General features: G+C 43.8%; 1 protein-coding gene across 1 annotated transcript in view; it reads right to left on the bottom strand.

The window, feature by feature from the left end:
- Positions 1-20,056, bottom strand: part of GRK5 (G protein-coupled receptor kinase 5) — a 164,945-nt gene extending 144,889 nt beyond the window's left edge. Inside the window, exon 1 of the mRNA XM_032190945.1 lies at positions 19,909-20,056. Coding sequence (XP_032046836.1) covers positions 19,909-19,960 — 52 coding nt within the window. The 5' untranslated portion in view covers positions 19,961-20,056. The remainder of the gene's footprint in view (positions 1-19,908) is intronic.
- Positions 20,057-21,764: the final 1,708 nt, after the last annotated feature.

Genomic DNA, 21,764 nt, shown 5'->3' with positions numbered 1-21,764 from the left:
TATTTCAGGTCCCCAGCTGCCAACTGGCAAAAACTGCTGCTGTTCATATACTTTGGAAACAGGTCCCAGACTTGTCCTCAAAGCAGACGGATTTGTGCATGATTGCCTCATGGAACAATGATTTAATACAAATTCTTGAAACTCTTACAGATTTTACTTGCAAGTCACCTTTCAGAAGTTGGCTCTGAAGTCACATACGTCCTATTTTGAAGTTAGATGAACAATTCATATGTATAAATTTTCCCATGCATAAGGGTTTGGGAGAGAAATTAATATTTAAAGGTGAAAATTAAATATCTTTAATCACCTGTCCATACTCCAGCTATTTTCCTTTGCAGAAAAGACCATCGTCAAAAAATGTTTAAATTAAGTTATAAATTAGAAAACAGAAAAGGAAATATTTTCCATATGTTTAATTTTACACCATAATTATTTATTAACCAAGCCTACAGATACATGCTGTTACTCTATGGGAGTTCAAACAATACACTTACTGTTTGAAATATGCTCTTCCATTTGCCTCTAACTGGAGACATTTATTAGTTCCATATTTTACTGGCAGTAATTATTGCTGGGAGCTGTACATTCATGATCTGTGCAGACCAGAGGGAGACACCTGTGTGGATTCAGTTAGGCCAGCCCTAACATTTCTAAACTCTGCCTGAAAATGTTTAAACCGTTGTAAAGGGCAGATGGCTAATAAAACTCTCTCTCAAAACTTACTCGCTCTTTTTCCAATCGACACTGGTATTTGATACAGCCCAACAGAAGCCACCACTGCAACAAACTGTAGCCTGACAAGAAGAGACCTGATAAGAAGAGACAACCTCTTCATTTCCTTCTGTACCGAGCCACTGCCTTCTGTGTCCAACCGTGGGGGTCACCACTGAGCTCAGTGCAAGTATTTCAAGCCATCGCTCAGGGGCTGTGACTGGCAGAAACATCAGGGCGAGTGAAAAATCATGCCACATGTGATTCACTTCTGCTTTATTAATCTCCAGCTTGTTAATCTTGCCACCAAGTGTTTTGACTGCAATTTTTAAATGCATCTGTAAAGCCAGCTTATGCAGTATGAACCCACACAACCTTAGGGGTAGAAATCTTAAACCAGCTGTTAGCAAAAGCCTACATTGCTATTCCAGTGCCTGACAATCAAAATATTAATTTTAGCTTCAAACCCAGTTGTTTTAAAGTGCGTGATGCTTATTTACTTATTTATTTTCTGAATGGAGTGGTTCTACTATAGCTGGTCTATTCACTTGCAACATCATCTCAACACCATACTCCTATGTCTGGTACTCATTATTAAATTGATTTGAGATAACATTTGACCCGTGTGTTTCCCACACAGACAAAATCTTCAGTCTCAATTTGATAGGATGAAAGAGCTTTATTGCTCAGAGCACAATATAACTGATGAATAATATACTTGGTTAACTTTTTAGATGTGGATAACATGAAAAAAGAAAAAAAAAAAAAAGGTTCTGAGAAACTGTGGGTGCCACTGTGACAGTTAGTTCTTCAGTGCTTTCCAGAGTAGTTCTTTGGGTTTTCATGTAGTGATTTCATCAAAAAGTATCTGAATTCAGCTGTGAGTTCAATAGGTAGCCACAGTAGCTGGAACCTTTATTTTCCACTGTATTTTACCTTATTTGTGTTTTGGAAAATCTCAGATCTTAATCTGCTCGGGCAAATTGTCTGCAGGAAACTAGCAGCTCTGCAAACAACACCCTTTTTTCTACAACACCATGTCATGGAAACTATGGTAAAACTCTTTCAGAGTTGCAGAAATATTTGTAAGAATTTAAACAACAGAAGCTTGCTGTACAAGAGGACAACTTGCTCTGCAGCTTAGAGCTGAGAGGTAGGGTGAAGTAGCCTGGACTTATCTGACAGACTCCAAGTTCCTGCTACAACAGTGAGCTGCAGTCAGCGAGCACGATGCTGAGCAGGTCTCAGGGGAGCTGTAACCTGCTGCTGTCCCTTGCTAAGTTCCTGTGCGACCATGCACATGGTGCTTCTCCTAGCCCTAGTGCTGTGCCTACCTGTGTCCGTAGCTCCTGCAGAGGAGGGACTGCATCTCTCCCTGTGTTTGCAGATACTGAGTAGCGCTGAAGGATTCTGCATTTGCCCAACTAGTCCCGTAAGGAGTAAACAAAGAATATTTTTAGAGTTCATAAGGAGGACAGGAAACACTAAAGGCTACTTCTGTGAAATTACTGAGCTGTCGACACAGCCAATAGCAGCTAGCTTCACAAGAGAAGATTAAGTGCCTACATAAGGATTTTCACATCAGTATGCTTTTAACTATTGCTCATTGCCCAATGTATGAGTTTACAGCGAGGTAACATAAACTGTGCAGAAGGACATCATCTACTTTAAGGTCTGGGCACACTCCCTTTCACGTGTACATACAGAACAACCCAAAACTTGGAAGTCAAAGCAGGGTTTTCAGAAGCTTTCAGAAAATTTTCAAGCACTTATTTAAGCTATTCCTACAAAGAAAAATAAAATACAAATTCTGGTGACAAAATAAGGACATGTAAGAAAGCGTGAGGTGTGCTTGATATTCCATATCTCAGAAAGAACATGACATGTTACCATAAAGAAAGCAGACATCTCACAAAATACCAAGAAACAGCAGAAAGAATTCACCTGGATTTGTGATGTTACCTAGTTTTGAGCAGAAAGAAAGGTCTGAGCTTAGTCCTGAGGTTCTCACTCAGGCAGTCTCCAGTGCCTTCCAAGGGAAATTTGCCTGGATGTCAATGATAGGAATGTTCCTTGATCTGTTTGGACATTAGTGTGGCATTAACCAAGATTGCTCCATAAGATAATTAATGATGAAATGCATTTTTGACTTCCTTACATGGCGCAGCTAAGAGGAGAACCAGGCTGAAAAATTAGCTCTAACAACCAAATAGGGGATGATTCTTGAATATTAGGTCACTGTAGAAGACACTGATCTGTGTGTTACAAATTACTACAAAACAAGTGAAATATGCTGATTTATACGTAGAAAATAAAAAACGCATGCAGCTCTGCAACAGAAGGGAACTTAGTTGCCTGTTCTGTATTTTCCATGCACTAATACACCCTTTATCAGATCCTTGAGTTCAGCTGCTTTACAGAAGAGATTTGGACCATGAGAGGTTACACAGCTGACCCAGGCGTGCCAAGCTGACGGGTGGCAGACTGCTCTCCTGCTCTCTAGCCTCGTCTACCATGACTTGCAAGATGAAAAAAACAAAACCTGGCATGTCAGCCCTGAGGTGTATGACCCAGAACGTGCACGACTCCCAAACCCTTTCCTGTTCCTAGGTGCAGGACCTCCTCGTGCTGTGACAGCTGCTCACCTCCGCACTGAGCCCAGCACCTCCGAACCAGCCGCACCCCACTGCATCTCCCAGCCCTGGGCAATTCCTTCCCCCAGGACCTCACCCCAAACTGCATTTTCTCTGCTTTGTGGAAGCTGGGTAGAAAGTTATGGGGATTTAGTTTACCTCTCTGCAATGAGCTGCCAAAGCAACGAGACCACAGGGCTCAGGAACACCTTATGGCTCCCGCATGGCTGCACTGCAGTGCGATTGTTTCAACTCTGACTGAGTAATTACCAGGGAAAACACTATTTCCAAACAATTTTTAAACAGAGCAGAGTTTGGCAGACAAATAAGCCTCTGCAGTATTAGAAGATACACAATACTATTATATCCTCATGAAAAACACATAGAATAGCACCATGGGCAGACTGAGATAGGAACATTTATAAATGACAGCACGCTCACAACCGTGGCTCGTGTCCCGATGGAAATTCCCATCCTATCTTATTACTTTGCAACAGTTGTCAGGTGGAATACCCCGGTAAGAAAGGGAGCCTGCTTGCCCACGAACACTGCTTCATTTCTAAAAACAAGGTAGAGCCTTGGGACGAATTCCCATCAGGTCTATGTGAACTGTTGCAGATTTTGTCACGGAAGACCAGGCAATTGCTTACATACTTTAAACACGCAGATATAGGTGAACTCAGCCAGACTGATTCTTTCTAATAGGCAGATTATTGTATAAAGATGAATTAATGGATTCCTCTTTTTAGCCTAAAAATAAAGTACTTACAAGAACAGCAACAGCGGTAAATATAAAAATTGAGCAAACTGAAAAAAAAAAGTACATATTTCACATCATTCTACAGCTTTACTTGTATCTGCCCGCATCACAAAGGAATAAAAAGGAGTATTTAATGTTTTAAAGAGCTCATAATGCTCTTCATGTTCTTTATGACTTCTACCTATGTGTGAACTTCCTCTAGGTGAATCTCTATCCTGCCATACCTCCTGCTTCCTCCAGCTGATGCAGGCAGGTGACAGTAAACGGTATTTGTGATCTCTGTGCTCACCTCACTGGTGGAAAGTGGCTTCTAACGTTCCTATACAAGCACTAAGCTGGGCCTTTAGCTTATTTCTTAAAAGTGAAGGGAGCTGGCACCCAAATATAGTTATTTGTGCTTTCAGCTTAAAAAGAATGATACTTGCGGCCAGTGGGTTCTGTAGAAAATGTTGATGATTTTGCTGTGTTCTGTTAAATAAACTTTAATACGGTTGAGCTTGAACCAAACTTTTGGCTCCTGCCCAAATTTTGTAGCTTTCTCCTTTTGAAAGTCGACAAACACACACTTCATGCAGAAGATCAAGACAGTAGAATCAGACAGGAGCTGTTGGGAAGATCAACACAATGCTGCAACAAGCCAAAGAAAGCTGCTCTTTGATACCGAAAAAGAATGATTAAAAATTACGAGACCTGAGGTTATGAGAAAAAGAGGAAAGTCGTTCCCCTTCCTTCAAATCAACAGTGAAGTGCAGCATCACACTAAGCCTTAAGCACAATCAACACTAAAAAAAAAATCACAAGACCTCTTTAGTGACTCACATCAAGGAGTATTTTCTAGACTGCAAAACCCTGAGGTAAGTAGGTAGAAAAAGAGAGGCATGTTAACTGTGCCTCCTTTTGTAATTGCTATTGCTAACTGACTGCAGCAAATGTATTAAGGAGAGTTTGTGGTATAGAGGATGGCTGGAAATGGAAGCGATGAATATTTTATACAGTAAAAGTATCATAAAGAGATTTCAGAGGATGGGCAAAACATGCAAGCAAAAATGCAACTGTGGCCACTGTTAAAATCTATTTAAAAATCTATCTAAGAGCTGAATTTTTACCTGCTGAATAGTGCCATGGAATTAGTTCAGTGGCATTTTTCTCTAAGACAGACAAAGAATATAAGATTTTAGTCGTAAAATTAATAGCTGTGTTTACAAGCCCTTTAAGATGCCACCTATTTTTACTCAGTGAATCATTGCCTGTCTTTATAAAGTATATTTCATTAATCTTCACAATGCACACAAATCTCAGTGGGGTTGCTCTGTTTACATACCAAATCTGAAGTTCTAAGCCCAAACTATTTGTCACAGTATCCAACTTTAATAAAATATCTATTTATTGGAAGATGCCATTTTCTTCCATTCTCTTAAATCACAGCAACTGATTCTTGTCAAATTGTTCCCCTCCTTTTTCCCCTCCCCAGAAGAAAGCAGTAAAGACTTATAGAGGAAAATTTACTCCCATCCAAAATTATGCAATATTAAAATTGGCTTTATCTTCCAGCTGAACTTTGTCTAAGGTCAAATGAAATGAAACTTCATCTGCAGGGAGATATTAGAGAAGTTAATACATCGGTTGTTTTGGTTTTAAGAACACAGTCGTCGTGATTTGCAATCAGCCCAGATTAAAAGATCCAATGGTAATAGAGTGCAGATCTGTGCTCATGAAGTGTCTGCAAATCTCTTCATGAGTTTAATGGAACAAGCAAAGTCTCCTTTAAAATGGTCTTCTTAGGATCATTTGCCAGAATTAGGAGTCAGACCCTCCAAGTACTTATACAAAATGTGACTTTCACAAGCAGGCAAGAGCCTGGGATGTGAACCACTTACTTTCACTGATGAGCAATTGTCTCTGTCAACAAACTCTTCACCTTATGGGACTGTTCACATATGAAATACATTTACCTGCTTTAGTGTTTATAGGATGGTATCTTCAGCTTGCAGATTGCACCTGCACTAACAGATTCAATTGGACAGTGCCACAGCCTGCTGTGCTTCCTCTTTTGAAATATGAGGCTGTATCCTAACATCTGAGCGATAACCTCAAGCACTGAGATTAACAAAGTGCAGAGATCAAAGCTTTGCTGCCTGCCCTCCTCAGTATCCAGCCCCAAGAAACATGCAAGGCCTCTCACGTTTGGCTCTTTCTGGCACAGAATACACATTCCCACAAAGATTTTAATATCCCGTATCTGACTCCCAATTTTAATTTCACCTCAACTCATTGTATCTAAAAAATGAAGTATAGAAAGAAATTACTAAGTATTTTTGAAATTTTTAGGCCAGGGACTACGAACAAAAGCATGCTCTGTCCTCACCTTGTAAAATATTTCTGAGTTTCTAAACAAGCTTCATGCCTTCACACAGCTGGTAAATGTTTGCTTAAAAATATATTCAAACAATCCTCTTGCAAAGGATTTGTAACATATAGACTTGAGCTTCATTTTGGAAGGTTCATTTACATAGCACATACATGGGTTTTAAAAAGCTGCCTTTTATTTATTCTAAACTTTCCAATTACCAGTTTGTTTATACCAACCACCACAAGGAGGTCTCAGAGAGGTCACTCAAGGAATAATATATTCCTCTATCTCCTTTCCCAACTACGTTCATGGAGCCAAAGTTCATTTCCTTCCATGAATAATCCTAGTGTCCTGGTATTATTCAACCTGTAATCTGCTAATAAGCAAGAATAAAATATTAGCAACTTTAAATAAGAACAAGGATAAACACTGAAGTGTTGTGCAGTCATATTGCACCATTATTTTTAGACAATCTGTTTTCAGCGGAGACCGCCACAAAGGGTTGTAAGCAGTGCATGGCTCATACCTGTCCTACACACATTTGCAGTCATTCTAGGCTTCTAATATTTATGGCATTCAGAAAAAGAGACGTATTCCCCAGGAGAGCTGGAGGCAAACAGCATCCCAAAAAAGGAAGAGAGAACAATACGCTGAATCCATCAAAGTTTGTTACTTCATAGTCTTTTCACAGCCAAATAAACATTTTACAGCTGGAGGGCTGCATTAGCCAAAATAACAAATGTCCTGAAACCTGCTAGAGATTTCAGATTAGCCTGCCCAATGAAAGAGTTTGATCCCATGCTTTATACATTGGACTTGTGCATGGACAGAGGCAAGTATTTAGTGTACAGGTCCTGCAGAATAATTACCCAAATTTTTATTTTTATTTTTTAAACAGGATTAACTGAGTTTGGGGGGAGACTTGCTTTGAGTTTATTTTTTTAAGCAGGTTGTGGCCAAGCCTGCTGGAATGTATTACAATCCTCTGTAGCATTAGAAGTGATTGCTGACCTTTCAGAGAGCTTCAGATGGTCAACTTTGACTGGTAGATTCAAACACCACCCACTTTAACAGTGTTCACCTGGGACATTTTCTTTCAGTCCTTTGCACAACCCTGATTTTTTGGCCAATCATCAGATGTCTTAGGGATGGTTCCTTCGAATACTGCCATCAGCTGGCAAATTCCAACATTTCTCCTTCACAGATTTTTGCTTTTCCCCTCCATCTCTAGAACGAGCTAGTTTGGGCAGGTGGGTCATGCTTCAAGCTGAGCAGTTTGACAGTTGTACAAGATGCTATCTAATCACTGTACCTTGGCAAGAAAAAGCTGTTTCTTGAGACAAATTTGCCCAGCCATCCATCTGAAGAGATCAGAAGCAAGACCTGAATTCTGCCAACGGTTAGAAGGGAAATCCCTGATATACATCCAAAGAAACTGATGCTGGAGGCTTGAAAGCTTTAGAAGCAGGTCACTGGAAGTGTCAAATTCTGGGATGTCTTCAATACCAGAATGTTTGCAACAGATTTCCTCCAAGCTTTGCTTGGTTGTGTGGGAGTCACACAGTTATTGAACAGCGACAACACTTCACACTCTACTGCAGTACTAGGTCCTCTGGATGATTTCTGTTCAGCACTGAAGCTGAACTCACCTGACAAAGAACATCCATTACCATGGACAGAGCAGAGACAGAACAGAGAAGTCAGTCTGACTTCAAGCAGGCAAACTGGTAGAAACTATGACTAAAATAGCATAATCACAAACACAACAGCTGTAACACAACTCATTATAGAAAAAGTGAGTGCCTTGTTTGCCTTAGTCTTCACTGACAAAGCCTCCCAGGTCTCTTCAGGGTTCAAGGAGGGACAAGACCTACCAGCAGCATACAAGGGATTACTTAAACAGTTGTGGCCTACACAGGCCCACAGAACCAGAAAGGCTGCACCCAAAAACGCGAGCGTGCCCAGGGCTGATAGTATTACAAGACTGCTCTCTGTCAGCTTTGAAAGGAGGTGGAGACCCAGAGAGGCCCACTGTGACTGAAGGAAGACAAAAGGACCATCCAGGACAGTACAGGCAGTCAGACTCACTTTGGTTACAGGGTCATCTCATAACTATTTCTGGGCACATGAAAGAGAAGAAGACTGGCAACTGCCAGCATGGATTTACCACGGGTAAATCATCCCTGACTAGCCTGCCTGCCTTCTTCAATAAGGTGACTGGCTTTGCAGACAAGGAGAAGAGCAGCGAATGTTATTTAGGCTGATTTTAGTCAGGTTTTCAATGCTGTCTCACACAGTAGTCTCATACCCAAGAGCAGCTCTGCTGAAAAGGCCTGGGGGCATGGCAGACACCAAGCTGAGCACAAAGCAGCAGCATACCTAGCAGCAAGGAAAGCCAGCAGCACCTTGAGCTATTTGGACAGGAACGCAGCCTGTAGACTGAGGGAAGTGGTTATTGCCCCCTATTCAAAATTCATTAGACCACATCTAGAGAGATACCACATCTAGTTTTGCCCCATCCCCCAATAAAGGTCATCAGTAAACGAGCAAGTTGTGCAGAGGGCCATCAAGATCATTAGGGGCTGGAGCTCCTGCCATGAGGGAGCAGGGCCTGTTCGACCCCAAGAGGGGCTTGGGGCTGCAGCAGGGGACTGACAGCAGCCAGCCAGCAGCTCTGGGGAGGTTTTTGAGAAGTTATGCCCTTCACAGTGCTGCATAGGCTGGAGGATGACAGGCAATGGTGTAAATTTAAAGAGGGTTTCAAATGGATATAAAAAGGTTTCCCTCACGAGGACAGGCAAGTAATGGAGCAGGCTGCCCAGAGAGGCTGCACGGCCTCAGCCCATGGAGGTTTTTGATTTTTGACTGGTTAAGGCCCGGATCAAGCTGGGCTAGCTGCAGAGCTGCCCCTGCTTGGACCAGAGGCCTCCTGAAGTCCCTTTCAAACTGAATTATTCTGTGATTTTAGGAAAATCATGTTTACAAATTTCCTGGATTCTTTGGGAGGATTCAAAGAAGTGAATCAAAGGGTGAACTGTCAACATAATATACTGAGAATTTCAAAAGTGGTTTTGAAATTCTTGAACAGTGGTGTGATTGTTTTGTTTTTTGTCATTTTTGTTTTTGGAAGCTAGTTTCTTAAGAATTGTTGGTGAAAGGCAACTGTATCTCAAGAAGAAACCCTCTTGTGAGTCAGTAATAGTTGACAAGATAGGAAATCAAGGCTAAGAAGTTTACAGTGGAGTGAGGCTGCCGGTGGTGTGCCAGAGATCTATGATAGGACTTGGACTATTCGGTCTATTCATAAATGGTCTGGAAAAGAGATAAATAACAAGATGACATTTGCTGCCAAGATGAATTTCTTCAGGACACTCGTACCAAAAACAGCCTACGAAGAGTTGCAGAAGTATGTTGCAGTATTGAATCACTTAGGGAAGAAAAGAAAAGAAAAAAAAAGAAGTTCTGTGTCAGCCAGCAACGTATTACACATGAAAGAAAACAACTCATGCTATACACAACAAATAAAGGGCTCTAAATTAAACATTTCAGCTCAGGAGACAAATTTCTGAGCTCGTTGACAGTAGTTCCAGTAAGGAATGCTTATCATAGAGAAAAAGAGCAAACAAAGTTAAGAAAGGTTGTCAAAAAAGCAAAGGACAAAGTACTCAGCATCTCTACGTCACTGTCCATGGTGCACATTCAACACACAGGGCCACACTACCAAGGGGCAGATTTGGTCACTCATTTCAGAAAAGATACAGAATTAGAACATGGGAAGAGACAAATATGATAGACCTTTCCACCTGGAGACAGGCTGATAAGGGCATATGAAAAAAGGTTATGAACTCAGGAACAACCTACTAGAAGTTAGGGCAGAATCAACAAAATCAACACGTCAAATCCAAACAGAAGTATATGATTGATTTGAAGATAGTTTGCTTTCCTTCTCCAAGACACTACCACGTATTCATCATGGCTACTTCCTGAGGTTGCCAAAACAGACGTCATACATCGGCTGAGAGCTCCTCATGAAGCACGCATGTGGGAAAGTTTGCATGCTTTTGCTGCATTATGGAACTCATTGCCACAGGAAGTTGTGCAGGCCAAAGTTGGGAATATGGGGAAAAAAAAAAAAAAAAAAAAAAAAAAAAAAGATAAATTCATGAGGGATAGATCCTTCTATTAGACACCAGTGGACAAAACCATCTTCTGCTTGGGAAGTTCCTACTTCCCAAGTAGAAGTGAGAGGCTGAAAAGACAGGCTTGGGGAAGGCTCACTCTATCCAAGCCTTTCCATAGGCACCTGCTGCTATCCAAGGTCTGTCAGTGACACGGGGCAAGAAGCAGCTTTACTCTGAACACTTCTATATTCCTACCTGCCCAGCTCTCTGAATCAGAAACCTGAAGTTTTCTTTTTAATTCCTGAACCACTGTCTCTCATTGAGCAAAGAGTGAAAGGAGATGCATGCTAAAGGCACAAAGCTTCTGAGAAAGGTGCATTGCAACTCTGAGAAAAGCTTACATCATATATAAGTCATCTGGCTAATTCTTCTTAAAAGTCATCTGCTGGCGAAATAAACAAAGCACAAACTTTCCCAGATGTGTACTTCATGAGGAATTCTCAGTCAACATATGATTTATGACTTGGCATCGTCAGAAAACACAAAATCGTGATTCAGAGATGAAATGTAGATGTGGAATTGCTATGGAAGGAGACAGAAAGGGTTTATTCAGAGATCAACCCCAACTCCTGTATTGGTAAGCTTTTTCACTGCTTGCAAATGTTGCACTGGACAATTGTTCTTCCTTTAATAGTAAGAAGATTAAGGCTCAGTGTTCAGATTCCCTTTGTTTTCCGCAAATGTTAGCCAACTAAAATTTCCTGCAAATCTGTCAGGGTAAGCAATTGCATTTTTGCACCATGCTTCTCCACAAAAGAGGACAGGCAAGTTGTCTCATTGGACTTCTGAATCACAGACAACCAACTTCATGGAGACCCAAAGCACTGAAAGAAAAAAAAAAAAAGAAAAAAAAAAGAATCTATAACAACTAAAAGTAAAGAAGATAGGAAAAGGCACACTGGGAATTTCATTCAGTCAATCATCCCCAGTACAAAACAAAACAAAGTCTATCAGGAGCGGGGAGGAAAGCAATGGGGAGAGAAAAACAGCAGAAATGCAAGCAAAAATAGAATGACAAGCAACGAACAGCGCCAATGTGCAGTATATATATCTCCACAGATATTTTGGCAACCTTGGCTAAATGACGATTTAGCCTAGCATCCATCCTTCCCAGCTCATCTGCTTGTTAAAGATGTCAGTTCCCTTGCACTGCCTACGGGGGTATTTTGACAGAAACGTCACCAAGGACTCATTGGTGTTGTTTTAACTTGGCACCATTGATGTCTTTGCTTTGTTTCTGAATCTCTTCTTACAGCTGCATTTCTCTCCCCCCCCCCTTCCTACGACACACTCAATGGCTCAATAGACTGTGCCCGAATGAGATGGCTTCCTCATTTGTAAAACTTTCATTGGAAATAAAGACTTCCTGTAGAATCACATGGGTCTCCCGTAAAACATGCATGGAAGAAAGGGTTTTAGATAGGAGCAGTGTCACGCAGACAAAACACTGACCAAAGAACAAATGAGGATAATACGATGGAGAAAATGTATAAAGCCTTAGATATCTCCAGTAAAGTGATGTTTAATCCAATTGAGTTAAATATGTTTTAAGCAGTGCATTAAGGATTCAGAGGTGATGTCAGACAACAGACAATGGAGGGAAAAAATAGAAAGATTGGAAAAGTGGGAAGAATACGATAAGGGAATTGCAGCCTAGAAAAATTTAGACTACTTTAACAGAGAAAAACAAACAATCCAAATTTATTCACTGGTGGAATGCTGCTAGGAAAGGAGAATGGTCCTGGAGTGCCGACAGCTAGGAAACAGCACCCCAGCAGCCAAGGTGCTGCACACCCGCATGAGGGAGAGGTTGGCCCCTTGAGTAGTTAAGTGGGAGAGGTACTGCACAGAAATAGGGTAACTTCTAGAACTTGTAACATAACCTCAGCCTACCAGGAAAAACCGGGCTCAGTGAAATCAGGCATTCAGTGGGACCCAAGAGAATACTCAACGAATGCAAAAATAGCTGCTGCTGCTTATTAACTGCCTCTTTGGCATCCTCAGGTCAACGGGGAACTCCATAAGCAACCTCACTCATGGAAACTACTCAGAAATATCCCATGTACTCCCTTGTGGGCACTGTCTCTTCCCCAGGGCCCCCTCCACATGTGACCAGTTATTTCAGCTGATTTTGAGGTTGGCCAGAGCGAGGACCAGATTCGGACTGCCTGCATGGCAGACTCCATCCCTAGGCACACCTCTTGGGAACCCACCGTCGGGACTAAACTTGTCCTGAGGAGTGACTGCACAAAATTTGAGGTGGACCATCCAAGCTGACAAGCTGGAAGGAAGAAAGAACAAAACCTGTTAAACTCAGCAACAGGAAGTGCCCAGAGAATGAAAACTCGGTACAAAAGGAACTACATGAGTAAGGAGATGAGAATAAGGAGAATTTAACTAGAAGAGTCAAGATTTCTTGGGCTGAAAAAAAAAAAATGTTTCTTGAAAGAGAAGCCCGCAATTTGAGTCATTTTTATACCAAAACTGTTTAAAATAAAAAAGTGCTTGGAGGACAGGGGACAGAATGACAAAGTAGGCCTTTCCCGATGGCTGCTAAAAGTTGGTTTCACTTCAGCTCTACCGGTGTAGTTTTCCTGGCCTAGCAGCATTGCAGCAGTGAGATCAGAACGATCCCGGAGGTCTCAGCCTCGCAGAGCACTCACAAACAAGCTGCGTTTCCAGCCGCCAAGTAGTCCCCCACGAGGTCCGTGGGACAACTCATACATACTAATCACTTGTAAGGACTGGAGGTGATGGATACACAACATTTTCAGTCTTTGCTGTGGCACTGAGAACTTAGCTGTGAGTAACTACCTTCCTCCCAGAGCACAGCCAGCCACCCTTCCTTCATTAGTATTATTTGCATTACTCAATCCCAGGTCAGAACTGAGTCTTGAGTACTTGGGTATATTTCTACTCCTATTATCCTGCCCATCTTTCTTGAAAAAAAACGTTTGTGACAGTGTCTTCAGTTATATCTGAAGAGAAATATGAACTAGAAGCAGCTGAGCCAGCTCCACAGACTTCTCAGCCCCATCCCTCACCCATGCTTTCTTCCATCTTTTCACTTTAACTAGCAACACCATTTTTTTTTCCTTCAAATAAAACAGAATACCCATCATCTTTGCAATATTTTCTTTAGAATATTTAATTTTTGTTCCCTACCTAATCACAAGGCAGTATGCATTTTTAAATCATCCAGGCAAAATAATTACAAAAATAATCCAGCCAAGTGTAATCAAACTGCAGGGTTCTTTATTTTCCTGGCCTCTTAATTTAATTTCACATCCTGTGGTCTTAAAGAAACATTGGGATATCATCTTGTTATTGTTTAGGTTGTGTGCCTGTAAAAATGAGGAGTAATTGGTTCTTTTCTTACTCACTGCCACACAGAAAACTCATATACCAGATAGAATATTTTTGGAGTAAAGACTTGGGGATAAATCTCACAGATGAGCACAAGATAGATTCTTAGCTCCCATTTTCATAGGCAAAAATCAAACGGAAGGGTAGTATTTCCTATCCAGCTGTAAAGGAAGAGGAACCCTTGTTTGATTGTTTGGTTTTGAGTATTATTTTGTAAAGACTGGAACTGCTTTGATAAAATCTTTTGTTTATAAACTTTCTCAACACAGTGATATGGATTCTGAAGTGATTTTTGTCATTTTACCCATGAGAATAGTCACAGCACAAAAAGCTAAATACAGTCGCAAACTTCTGCCTGTATCTTGGATAAACACTGAGAATTCCTTGCTGTGTGGATGACTTTAGCAATGCTAAGACCTCAGAAAAGGAACATATTGGTAATGAATACAGGTAGTCTCTTCCCAGATTTATTATTTTTCACTTGACAAAATCAATCACATGAGGTTAATGGGGCAGATATACGTAGCTCTATCCAAACCTCCATAGTTAACATCTGTTCGAGAAGACTGACCAGCTGATGGTTTTGTGTGTTAATAACCTAAGAGACCATCACAGCTCAGTACTAAATATTTTTTTAAATGCCTACAAACCCATTAAAATCAATAGCAATTAGGCCAAAACACTGCCGTACCACAGCAACAACAAGCATGAAGGGGCATAGTCCTCTCTCTTCAGCCAGGAAGCTTGGGTAGAAGAGCTCTTGGTTTCTCGAGCATCGCCACATCTCAAGACCTGCTGCCCACAACAGTGAGCTGGAGAACCCCAGGGACAACCCCAGACAAGGAGCAGAGTGCCCACAAAGAGCACAGCTACTGCAGCTCTAACCTGCCTTGCATCAGCTCTACTATAAAAACATGAAAAGGGATTTCATACACACACACGCTTGCTCTAAATTGGGTACGGTGAGGAATCTTTCTGTCATTCAGACTTGTACATTATTTTCACAAAGGCCTGAAGCCTCCTGTTTTCTGAATTTTCTTGATCAGAAAGTAACGAAATATTCTGAGCTCTTTTGGATATTTGTTTTTTACCCCAAAAGAAATGGTTACAGCTTGAAAAAGAATCTCATTTTTAAATCTAATGCTTAAAAGCACTCTATCTTACATCTGAAGTAATGGCTGATTCCATTCTTGGATTTGTTCATTTTTTTCTTGTAAGCTACTGCAGTGACGAGAGCTTTTCTTGAATTCCAAAAAGAAAACTAGACTGAGTCACTGCATACAAGCATCCTCTGCTTATAGAAACAACATTTTCCTTACAAAGTACTTTGTTTTTAAGTCAAGGGATACGGGACAGGACCTTAGATTCTGCATTCCAAGCATCGGCTAATGAACTTGCTAAAGTTAAGTTGCAATAATCATATTCTCCATGGGGTTTTGGCTGTCGCTATAGTCACCTTCTTTCCTTCAAAATATGCTTTTCATTGTTCTACTGCCCTTTTTCCAATTGCTCTGCAGCCAAGTTCTTGGAAAGCAATCACGCTTCTTGTTTAGGATTTATTGCTAGTCTTTTGCCAATAAGGACACGCACAAATCTCTCCTGTGATCATCCTGCAAAAGCAAGCTAAAAATACGGCAATATAAAACCAGGCACATTTTGCATGTTAAATGGCATCAGTGTGCAGTCACCAAAAATTTCTGAGATATATATATAAAAGAAGATTGAGCCTTTTGGCTAGGCTGATCAAAGGTACTGTTTGGGTGCCATAAATAAGTTTATTTTAGAATCCCAGTCTCCTCAGAAAGGGAAAAAAATGTGTTTTTGTTGTGTTTTAGTAGCTGCAACATTTTTTCCTTTTATCAGGTTTACACAGTAAAGTTTGTGCTTTAGAAATTTAAGGTCTGAGGAAAATAATAGTTTATCTTCCAAACTGGCTGCCTTAAGACTAATAACCATGATGACTAATGCCGTTATCGCTAAAACTTTAAAGCGGTGAAAACTGGTCATTTGTTTGGTTTTTACAGGATTGTAAAGGATCTTGCTATTTCAAGTTGTATTTAGGTTTTGAAATGTGTTTCAGGTTGTCCAAGAAAATTCATGTGTGGAGCAGCAGCAGATTATACGAGGGAACACTGATCTTATAGCTCGGAAATAATGGCTCATGACAAAGAGTATCTGGGAAATCACCATGCCTTGGCCACGCTTATCTGACCATATTGCTTGTTTTCCATACAAACATTCTGGTGTAATCATCAGCCTATTTGAAAGACTTTTATCAGCTTACTGCTTTTTACAGGCAGGGGTAGAGTCAGGACTGTAGGGATCTGTTTTAAATCTTCTCGCTGTTAGGACTGTTAAAGTGCCTCTGAAATTTGGGAAGAGTCAGTCCTTGGTCCCTCCGCAACCCTTCTCCTTGTTTCTGATGAGGTCCTCTCTTAAACAGCCTTAAATTGGGAAAATGAATCAGGACTCATTCATGAGCCCGGGTTCCCTTTCAGCAGCTTGGTGTATTCCAGTTCCTAATGGCTACGTGATTCTGTGGTTCAGACGTGATCGCTGAGACTCAGAAACAAGAGGGCTAATGAAAAGATCCAGATAAATGTTTCACCACCTCATAATTTGGGGTTCTTACTCAACCTGAAATGACTGCGATTGTTATTATTCTGCTGTTCTTTTTATGATTCTCATCTTTCTTGTCTTTTCTTCTCTGCTTATTCTTTTCCCCAGGCAATAAGAGATGGTCCCAAATACCTATTTGGTTCCTATAATTAAACCAGATGTATTTTCTATTCAGTCTGAAAAGGGACTGGCCATTTGTGCAATAGGATTTTGCATACAAGAAAAAAGAAATGATCATTGAGGAAACAACATAAATTCATTCCTAATAAATTATAAATGAACTTTGAAATGCAATAAAACTCCATTTTTTTCCTATGCTCAGGCTGGTAGACCTCTGAGTACAAATAACTCATGTGATTTTATCTCAAACTTTATATTCTGCAAGCAGATGATGATTTCCTGAAATTCATTCTCTGCTTGAAATTATTCAGTGAAATACATTTTTGTATGTGAATTGCATTTACTTTTTTTGTTGCTCTAATAAGATTACTCATGTATCACAAGGCATCAGTTAATTCTGGGTGTGCTTCTCGTTGTAATCATCAGGATTCTGGTACGAGTATTTGTATAACAGTTATAAAACTTGCTTCCCACTATTTCAGCAAAGAAATCCACTTTGCATCAGTGGTTGCTGTAATAAAATTTGGTCACAAAGGAATTTACACAAGGGACCCCAGAAAAGCCGCTTGCAGGGCCAAAGCAAACGAGTTGCAAAATTTAAACCAATATTTGCTAGAAAATATTTGTGCTGGTCACTCGGCCCTACTCCTGAGGCCCTTACAAAAGTCCTCACCGCTGGACTTAACACTGCAGGTCTTCCTAAAGTTTAGTTTCTCTGAAACTAATCTGAAATATTTTTTTTGATGCCGATATTGGATTTGCGCTCCCCTTTGCAATTTTGATAAGACTTCTGCTTTTACGAATGGCTGCAGAAAGGATCCCATTATTTCGCTACCTCCAACATCAAATACCGCACCACAGGCACCAACAACCACCTAACGGAGCTAACACAGCTTCTGCTTTTGACTTCACAAGTGCAAGCACACATGCATGTACTTGGCTGTGGCTACGTGTTCACCTAGCTACCTCTATCCACACAGCCCGCAGGACCTGGAACAAGCTTATTCTTAGGTACCATAATCCCCAATCTATTAATTTGGGTTTACTCTTGGTCTTCAACACGCTGTCCATCTTCTCCATCTGTAATGGCATCCACTGACATTATTCCCTGCAAATTTTAAAAACACTTTACTCACAGAAGCTTGTGCGCAATGATAATTAAAAATCTGGAAACAGGGATAACAACTGTGATTTGTGATGTCAGGTACACAACGGCTCATCCATTCTTCATTTCAGAAAAATTCAGCTCCCTCTCCCCCAAATATAAAAGTTTTATAAATAAATAAGCACCAGGCCTCAAACATTGTTGCTGGAACTTCGTGCAGAGTTAGAAGAAGGGTTGGAGTATAGTTTGGAGTAAGCCCTGATAAAGCTCTGCCGTTTGGATGGGAGCGTCAGCTTCCTTCACACAACTTAACACGATAACATTGCTGTTACCATCTTGCTGAGGATGGTAGAAAAGGACCATAAAACTGAGTGGCATATTCAAAATTCCTTGCAAAATATTGGCTCTCAGAAAACAACACACAATAACTGTAATTAATACCAGTCCTTTAAAGTATCCCTGAAGTCTTCTGAAATCTAACCCAGTACTACGCTGCTGGGAGCAGCGACTGCATCCTGAACAGCACTGGAAATGACAACAGAAAATCGCAATTCTCCAGGAGAAGACAGAGTTGTAACGCACCGGTCTGCTCAACAGAAAAATACCTTTGCCCTGAGTATTTAGATTTTATTTTTTTTTCCTGGAGAATCGCAGGACTTTACTCTTTAGCTAAGCCTCACAAGTTCAACACCCCCTGAGTTATATAAACATTATTTTACAATTCGAGCTATTTTCCCCAGCGAAGGGATCACTCCAGGGGAGCACCGTTTCAATGACCCCTTTTAGCAAGCCAACATCGCATTGCTCCTACTCCCATGCCTTCGGCGGGACCAAGCCCGAGGTGCACCCAGGCAAACAAATCCCGGGCGCAGGTTGCACCGCACCTACAGCCGCCCCTACGAGCAGGGGCTTCCAGGAGACAACAAGTTGCAGCAGAGGCTTGAGATGTGTTATTTGAAAGGGTAAAGGACGTGAGGGTTAGTGCTGGGGGGGGAAACAAGCCAGGAGAGAAAAACCCCACCGGCAGCAAGCGCTCGCATCCCTGGCAGCGATGCTGCGGCCGGGAGGTGCCGGTGCGCGGCGCCCACCCTGCAGCGGGGGTGCTGCCGGCAGGGCCCCCCCCCAAGGAGCAGCGGGGGGACACCTTCGTCCCCCCCTTTGCTGGGGAAGGAAAGGAAAAGCGGAGAGGGGAGAAAACAGCCCCGCAGGGCTGCCGGCTGTCACCGGGCTTTTCGTGGGGTGGGAAACAGGGGGGATGCTCGGGGGTGGGGGAAAAAAGCGGGGATGCTTCGGGGGGATGCTCGGGAGGAAACAAGGGGAGATGCTCCAGGGGGGGATGCTCCCAGTGGGGATGCTCCTGGGGGGGGGGGAATCCTCTTGGAGGGGGGAGTTCCCAAGGGCCACGCAGCGGCTTCTCCTCGCCGGCGGCTCCGGGCACCCCTCGCCCCCTGCCGGGGACCCCCCGAGGCTGAGCCCCGGCTGGGAGCAGGAGCGGGGCTGGGGCCAAACGGCGGCGGCGAGGGGCTCCTCGGTGGCTCGGCGGTCGCCCCCCTCCTCGCCCCCCTCCCCAGCCCCCGAAACAACGCGGCCAGAGGCGAGGAGCGCCCGCTCGGAAGCGCTGCGGTCCTGCCGCTGTCCCCGCGCAGCACGGCGAGCTATTTGCGGCTCCGCCGAGCCCTCCTGAATGAATGCATCCGCAGCTGACCTTTAACAATAGGCGCTGAAATAGCACAATCTGCGGGACCCGGCTCCGGGTTATGGTTATACGGGGGGGGGGGGAGGAAAGGCAGCGGGAAGGAAGAGATGGGTGAATATTGTAATCACGGCGATCTCGTCCGCTTCCTTTCCCAAAGCTCCTCGCGCAGAAGGAGGGGGGGAGATCAGCGATATTCTCCCCCCCGGTGCCGGGGGCTCTCAGCCTCACAGAAACCTTCCCCAGCTCCATTGCCCCGCGCCCCCCCCTCTCCCATCCCTCTCTCCCAAGCAGCGGGGTAGCGGCGCGGCGCCGAGGATGCTCGGTGTCCCCCCCCCACCTTTCCCCTCTCCTCCCGGCGCTCTCTCACCTTCCCTGGCTTTCAGCAAGACGGTGTTGGCAACGATGTTTTCCAGCTCCATTGACGAGCTCGGGCAGCGCAGCTCGGCGGCACTGCAGCAGGACGGCGCCGAGGTGCGGAGCCTGCGGGCGCCCACCAGCTCCTGCCCCTTAGCGCCTCGTCCCCCCGGGCATGATCCTTCCTCCCTCCCTCCCTTCCTTCCTCCCTTCCACCCTCCGGCCGAGCTCCCCCGGCGCTCCCCTCTCTCTCTCCGCTACTCCATCCTCCCCGGCGGGCTGAGGGCTGGGGCGCTCCTGCCTCCCTCCTCCTCCTCCTCCTCCTCCTCCTCCTCCCGGGGGTGGGGCACCGGGAGCGGCCCCGCAGCCCCGCGCAGGCGCCAGCCCCGCAGCCGCTTCGGTGGGGCTGGTGGGGGGGGGTCCCGGGGCACGGACAGACCGACGGACAGACGGACACAGCGCCCCGGGCAGCCCCCGGGGCCGGGGAGCTGCGGGGGGCACCGCGGGGGCGGCCCCGCTGGCGCTGCCCTGGTGCCGGGCGCCATCCAGCGGCTGCGGGGTTTGGGGAGCCGCCGGCCTGGGTTTGATTTTTTTTGGGGGGGAGGTTTGGGGGTGGTTTGTTACGGGTTTTTCTTTTGGTGTTTCATCCCGAGGAGGAGCTAGGCTGGTGGGAAGTTTAGGCTGAGCCCTAAATGCTGGGTGCGTGCGAGGGAGGGATGCTGGTGTTGCTGGGATCGATAGCGCGTTCGGCAGGTGGGGCGAAGAAAGAGGGATAAAACCCACCCGCTGCCCTCACCAGCACTCTCCCCCATCAGCATGGCATTGATTAAATCCACGCGAAGCAAAGCAAATCAAATTAACATGCGGCTTCTTGTAGGTGGAAGGGAGGCACTGCCCTTTCTCTCCCGTTCTGGTCGCACCGATCGTATTTCTCCCTGCAGCCGGGCAGAAGTGGCTTGCAGCAGCAGGCTGCCGCTGGATGCGTTTCCTAAATGCAGGAGATAAATGATAAATGCCCTTAATGAATAATATCTCGGACATTAGGATCATGTGGCTATAATAAATGCCTCCTGTACCTTAGCAAATGCCAAAGGTTGGAGCCTGGGAAGCTATTGTTGCAGCAGGTGCCACTGCTGTGCATAATCCTCCCCATCCTCCCCCCCGTCACTTCAGGAAACGTTCAGGCTCCGGTAGCCATGCCGTGCTGTGGTTACTTTCTTTGTAATGCCAAGTTCCATATAACAGTGGTTGTGCCTGTAAGTACCGGAAGATTTTTCCCTGATTAAATAATTCTTGAGGGAAAAATTGCTTCCTGGAAACCAGAGCCTTAGCACAGAGATGAGGCTCCTGAGGAGTGGCTGCCCTGCGTGTTGGTTGAGCACTTCTGTGCAAGGGATGATGCTCACATCTAAAGAGAACAAAAGGAGTGAGGCACTTGTAGATCCTAAGTTTGGGTGTAAAGCAGTATGTGCATCTGAGGGCTCTGCTGCTCCCCTTGTATCCAACATCTACATACTAATGTGCTATGCACACACAGTCATCTGCAGCATTGCCCTGTAAAACAGAATTACAACTTCGGAGTGCTGGTGTTGTCCTTTGTGAACATTTATTTAGTTCCTGAAAGAGTAACTAGCAGAATTATCAGAAGAGTTACAAAAGATCCGCATGGCATTTGGGAAGTCCCGCTGAGCTACTTGGTGTTCATAAACGGCCCAGCTCTGAAGTACTTGGAGTTCCTGGCACCCAAAGGTACGCTTACCCAGTCCCTGCAGAAACAGGAACAGCAACTGAACGAATGTCGTGCTGCTGTCTGGGTGGTTAATGACACCAAGCTGGATGATTTTGCATTGAGGTGGGAGAGGAGCAGTG

The sequence above is a fragment of the Aythya fuligula genome, chromosome 7, assembly GCF_009819795.1.
Source record: "Aythya fuligula isolate bAytFul2 chromosome 7, bAytFul2.pri, whole genome shotgun sequence".
NCBI classification, from domain to species: Eukaryota; Metazoa; Chordata; class Aves; order Anseriformes; family Anatidae; genus Aythya; species Aythya fuligula.
The sequence above is the reverse complement of the archived record's forward strand: the minus strand, read 5'-3'. Positions and strand labels throughout refer to the sequence as shown.